The 6,718-nt window shown below is 34.0% G+C and overlaps 1 protein-coding gene across 1 annotated transcript; it reads right to left on the bottom strand.

Annotated features, from left to right (window-relative positions):
• Positions 1-906: 906 nt before the first annotated feature.
• On the bottom strand, positions 907-1,677 carry LOC139875489 (uncharacterized). The gene is made up of 2 exons (XM_071862826.1): positions 1,451-1,677; positions 907-1,342 (listed from the first exon to the last, which is right to left on the bottom strand). Exons 1-2 carry the CDS (start codon positions 1,675-1,677, stop codon positions 907-909), a joined length of 663 nt encoding a protein of 220 aa, XP_071718927.1.
• Positions 1,678-6,718: the final 5,041 nt, after the last annotated feature.

A 6,718-nucleotide genomic window follows, 5' to 3' on the forward strand; every position in this document is an offset into this window, starting at 1 on the left:
TCAAAATTTATATCATGTCCGAAGGAGGATCCCGGAATGATGGGGATATTCTTATATGCATATTGTTAATGTCGGTTACCAGGTGTTCAATCCATATGAATGATTATTTTTGTCTCTATGCATGGGACGTATATTTATGAGAACTGGAAATGAAATTCTTGTGGTCTATTAAAATGATGGAAATGAATGATTATGATAAACTAATGAACTCACCAACCTTTTGGTTGACACTTTAAAGCATGTTTATTCCCAGGTATAAAAGAAATCTTCCGCTGTGCATTTGCTTGTTTTAAAGATATTACTTGGAGTATTTCATGGCATATTTCGAAGAACGTTGCATTCGAGTCATTGAGTTCATCAAAGATTACTATTAAGTTAATTTATAATTGGATAGTGGATATTATGAAATGGTATGCATGCCTGTCAATTTTCGATGTAAAGAAAGTTTGTGTTTTAAAAACGAATGCAATGTTTGTAATATGTATCATATAGAGGTCAAATACCTCGCGATGTAATCAACTATTGTGAATCGTTTATAATGTATATGAACGGGTCCTTTCATATCTGTCCTTCAAACGCTTTATCAATTAATAGCTGATAAGTTGCTCCTGCATTTTTAAGGCCAAAAGGCATTTTAATATAACAATAAATGCCTTTTCCAGTATGGAACGCGGATTTATCCTCATCTTCTAACGTCATTGGTATCTGATGGTATCCTTTTGCAGCATCTAAAAAACACTTGTAAGGATAGGCATGCAAATATTCCACCTTAAGATCAATTTCAGGAAGTGGATAGTTATCTTTTGGACAAGCTTTGTTTATGTCTTTGAAGTCTATACACATCCTCCACGAACCATCAGGTTTTTTCACCAAAACAGGGTTCGCAACCCATGTTTGATATTTTACTTAGCGCAATATTCCTGCACTAACTAACTTAGCAACTTCCGCAGATAACCACTTCATGCGATCTGGAGCCATTCCTCTGCGCTTTTGCACAATAGGTTTTAACGCAGGATTAGCATGTAATCTATGTTCTGTAACGTTACGCGGAACCCCAGTCATATCTTGTTCACTCCAAGCAAATACATCCATATACGCGACAAGCAATTGCACAATCTTCCTTATTTCCGCATTCAATTCAGTGCCAATTTTAATTTTTTGATCAACATACCTAGGATTTACAACGACCATATTATCTTCTTCAATTTTATGCGCAACAACTGCGTCTTGCGTGCTTATAGCCGCACAAATTGGTGGCATAGTCATAGAATTTATTGTTGCCACACCCTTGCAAGTAGTGAATTTAACCATTCCGTGTATTGTAGATGGCACTATGCCAAGCCTTCACAACACAGATTTTCCCAATAACATGTTATAACGCGAGGCAGCGCGTATAACATAAAAATCTAACTGCGCTTGCCTTGTCAACTTCACCTCCATTTAGTCGCACAATTCAATTTCTAATGATAATTGCCCCCTGGGCCAGGCAGATTCACCCGCAAAACCAGATAAGGATATCGCGGTTGGCTTTAGTTCTGCTTTGATACATTCTGGTAGTTGACGAAAGCATTGCTCGTATATCAAATCTATACTACTACCAGTATCAACATGTATTTTCATAATTGTGATCTCCGTATTTGCGATTTTACACGATATGACTAACGGCATGTCATTCATTTCGTGATTTTGCACAAATGGGAATGTAATAGGCGCGAATTGCCATTTTCAAACACTTTTACTGCTTTTCGCTTTTTGAATCCTTTTTTCTTGTGTATTGTGCTTATTATTCTGGCATCTTACACTTTTTTCAGTTCTTTTGGTAAACTTTTGTTTAAATAGGTTTCGCGTGCTTTATGCACCTTCAAATTCATATTTACAACTTTCTTAGTAGCCAAAAGCTTTTGTCACCTTGTCATTTCGCTTTGCTCACAACTATTGTTACACGAATTGCATATTCCTGCAACACAATGAAGAAAATAACACGATTAGAATTAGAAAATGAGTTTAATAGCTCGATTATAAAGAACGCAAATTTCTCATTTCAATTCTATTCGTGTCCCACGGATGGCGCCAATTGATCAATCCTAGATTATCCTATTAAGGTTAATCAAGGATTGAGTGCAATGAGGGGGTATAATGGATGTCGATTATGGTTTTGAGACCTTATTGTCATATTTCGTTAAGTGCTAAACGATCAACAACCATGTCCCGGTCTTCGTAAATTACCTTAACCAAACAATGATCAAGTCTCGGGCAAAGTCACGAGAGAGATCAATATGGCTAGAGCAATTCTTCCAGAATCAACAACCTAAAATGAGAGGCCAAGCTCCCTATTTATAGGTTCAGGAGTTACGCGGAAGTAAGATGTGCGGGCACTTAGGCATTCCGCACAAACACTGCGAGAATCCTTCGTACTCTTTAATATTCCACGTAATCCTACCGCGTTCATTAGGATTTACCGCGGTTTAGCTGTCTTACGCTTTTGCCTTTAAATGGCCTTACACACTAAAAATATACATATACATAAGTATGGATTGTGAATTTCATTACACCCTTTTTAAATGCTTTTGCAATATATATTTTTGGGACTGAGAATACATGCGCTACTTTTATAAATGCTTTACGAAATAGACACAAGTAATCGAAACTACATTCTATGGTTGGATTATCGAATCGAATATCACCCCTTTTAGCTTGGTAGCCTAAGAATTAGGAAACAGACACCCTAATTGACGTGAATCCTAAAGGTAGATCTACGGGCACTATGTAACGCCCCAACTTTTTCGACTTACTTTTGTGCTTTGTGCTTTCACGAAACTGCGTATTTGTGCATACTGAGCTATACTATACTCTGGGATCTTACTACATGTGGATTACTTTCGTTTATATGTTTAAACGTGCTTTTAAGTACGTAGGTTACTTAACTTGATCCCTGGAAGCCTTTATGACCGTTGGTGTCACTTGACGTTTTTAAAGAACTGCGTACTGCGTACACGTTTAACTTTTGTCGTAATCGGAATATTATGACTACGAAATACAAATTGTTATTTTGTAATAACAATTACTTGGGTTTTTGGATGCTTAATTACGCTTAGTAATTCACTAGCGCACACTAGTTAGTCTTGTTGGACTTTCTATCTTGTTGGACCTTAGCCCACCCTACACTAGCTAGTCGACTATTTAATTAGCCCAATTATAAATAACTAGTGACCCATTAATAAGTAAGACAAATGCCCATTTATTAGAGGGAACATATGTGATGCCCCGTACAAAATTACCGTGTACGGATCATCAACAACAGGATCATCACAAGGTCAAACACTATATGCTGTTTTAAAATAAGTTTGCATTCATAAGAAAAGGTGACGTCATAACCAATGTCAAATGTTTAACATATGATAGCGTGCTTCTACGAATAGAAGGCAATAATAATAGTACATGACCTAATGGTCATTACAAATTCATTGTTTCAAAAGTAACATAGTTTGAATGCAATATAAATGTTTCATGCGGAGACATCTCTAACAGAAGCAGCGGGTGTCTACACAGCAATACTACAATGGCGGAAGCAACCAAACCTCTAAGCACCTGAGAAAACATGCTTAAAAACGTCAACACGAATGTTGGTGAGCTATAGTTTAAGTATAACAGTAATGTAAGGTAGGCCACGAGATTTTAGTGTTACAAAATAGTATGAAAAGTATATGTTCAACCGTGGGCACTTGGTAACTAACTTAACGTAATATCACCCCCTTAAAGTACACTTGGTGAGTGCGTATGTTTACGAAGTATTAAACACCCGTTAAATGCTAGCGCTACTAGCCCGAGTGGGGATGTCAAACCCTATGGATCCATATCTAAGATTCGCGTTCACCGGTTCAAAGACCAATGACTAAACGTTACCGAGCTAAGGGGAAAGTTTATGCCGTTGTATAACCCACACATATATAAAGTTTTAGTACTCGTGCCTAGTATGTAAAACGTAAAACACGCAAGTATTCTCAGTTCTCAAAATAGTTAAAGTAAAAAGGGATTCTATAACTCACAATGAAAAGTAGTAAAGTCGATACGAGATAAGTAAGCAAGTAATTGGTCCGAAAGGTCCTCAACCTAAGTCAAAAGTTACTAAGTCAGTAAATCGCTCCAAAAGGTTTAAAAGTATGTAAATTAGGTCTTAAGTATCATCATCATTCATCATTAATCAAAAAGGGTAAAGTAAGTTTCAATCAAGAATAGAGTTTGAAATAAAGGCTGAATTCGTTCAGTCGCCACGACCTCTATACAAACTGAAATGAGGTGAGACCAGTGGCCATGGCTCCATATATGATTCCCCTAGTTTCTGAACAATTTTCAGAACAAAACTCGTCTTCGTTTGATCGTGGCGATGGTTTAAGTGCGAGTAGGTCAGAAATTTTAGCACAATGTTAAAAAGGCGTAGTATTTTCGGAAGGCTATAAATCCTAAACCGCAACTCGGATTAAGACGAGGCCTAAACGGAAAATCATCTACTCAAACTGAACTAATTGGAAATCAACTTTCCAGTAGCCCAGGTTGAAGCGACCCGTCCTAATCCATCCGGACGAATTCCATATTGATTATAAACGATTCACATCAGTTGATTACATCGCGAGGTACTTGACCTCTATATGATACATTTTACAAACATTGCATTCGTTTTTGGAAAGACAATCTTTCATTACATCGAAAGTTGACGGCATGCATACCATTTCATAATAAATCTAACTATAATTGACTTAATAATAATCTTGATGAACTTGACGACTCGAATGCAACGTCTTTTGAAATACGTCATGAATGACTCCAAGTAATATCTCTAATATGAGCAAATGCACAGCGGAAGATTTCTTTCATACCTGAGAATAAACATGCTTTAAAGTGTCAACCAAAAGGTTGGTGAGTTCATTAGTTTAACATAAATAATCATTTCCATCATTTTAATAGACCACAAGATTTTCATTTCTCATAAATATACGTCCCATGCATAGAGACAACAAAATAATAATTCATATGGATTGAACACCTGGTAACCGACATTAACTAGATGCATATAAGAATATCTCCATCATTCCGGGATCCTCCTTTGGACATGATATAAATTTCGAAGTACTAAAGCACTCGGTACTTTGGATGGGGCTTGTTGGCCCGATAGATCTATCTTTAGGATTCGCGTCAATTTGGGTGTCTGTTCCCTAATTATTAGATTACCAGACTTAATAAAAAGGGGCATATTCGACTTTGATAATTCAACCATAGAATGTAGTTTCGATTACTTGTGTCTATTTCGTAAAACAGTTATAAAAGCAGCGCATGTATTCTCAGTCCCAAAAATATATATTGCAAAAGCATTTAAAAAGGGAGCAAATGAAACTCACCTAATGTATTTTGTAGTAAAAATACATATGACTATATTGAACAATGCAGGGTTGACCTCGGATTCACGAACCTATATCAAGTATATATATATTAACACGTATAATATTAATTAACTAAGTTTATAATGTATTAAAATTAATTTTTACTTATATAATCATATTACTATCTATATTGTATAAGATATTTATATATTACGTATTACTTAATAAAAATAATATTTTGTTTAAAAATACAAAATTATGTAATATTAATATAGGTATGTAATAAATATATTTTAGATAAATATTATTTTTTGTACTAATAATAAAAATATTACTAGTGATATTAATAAAAATATTACTAGTGTTAAAGAAAATAAAATGATACTTTTAGTATGATAATTTTACTATTAATGATATTTTTAACAATAAGGATATTTCTAATAATAATAATAATAATAATAATAATAATAATAATAATAATAATAATAATAATAATAATAATAATAATAATAATAATAATAATAATAATAATAATAATAATAATAATAATAATAATAATAATAATAATAATAATAATAATAAATAATAATAATAAATATAAGAATATTAGTAATAACTACCTCAAAGGAGTAATCCTTAAAAAAATGCCCAAGTCCGGGTTTGAGCCCACGACGTCCCGCTAACCCGATAACTCCAAGATCACTCCTCCATTTCTGTTTTTCTATTATTATTAGTATCATAATTATTTCATTTCATTTTATCATTTTTGACCTCCTATTATCATATTTTTATTTTGTTATGAATTTAACCATACCACCATTATAATCATCTTAGTCCATCATCCTTTTAAATCATGGATCACTAAACCTTACTCATTATCATGATATCCTTACAGTTCATCACCATTATCACCATAAATCATCATCTTTTATCATTATCATAACTCTATACCTATCATCACTAATAATTTTGTATCTCCATCATTTATTCTCGGTTCCAACATATAGCTCATAATATTATTTAGATAAGCAAGGCCTATCAATTATCTAATCCCAAAAAGTAGTCGTTTGGCCCAATTAGAAAAACGAAATCTCGGCCCAACCTTTGCTCCTGCGGCCCAACTGAAAATGACTTGTGATTGTCCAACAAGTATTAGAAATTACAGCTTAAAATATGCATGTGCATTTGGTTTAACTTACTGCCTAGCTCGATAAAAAAAAATATATAAAGTGTATAACAACCTCCACCCATATTAAATTAAAAGTGGGTTTCACTTCTTTTGTAATTGTTTGCCATTTAGAAAAAGGAGAAAATATAATACACCAATTATTCAATCCTTCCTC

This window comes from Rutidosis leptorrhynchoides, chromosome 11 (genome assembly GCF_046630445.1).
Source record: "Rutidosis leptorrhynchoides isolate AG116_Rl617_1_P2 chromosome 11, CSIRO_AGI_Rlap_v1, whole genome shotgun sequence".
Taxonomy (NCBI): Eukaryota; Viridiplantae; Streptophyta; class Magnoliopsida; order Asterales; family Asteraceae; genus Rutidosis; species Rutidosis leptorrhynchoides.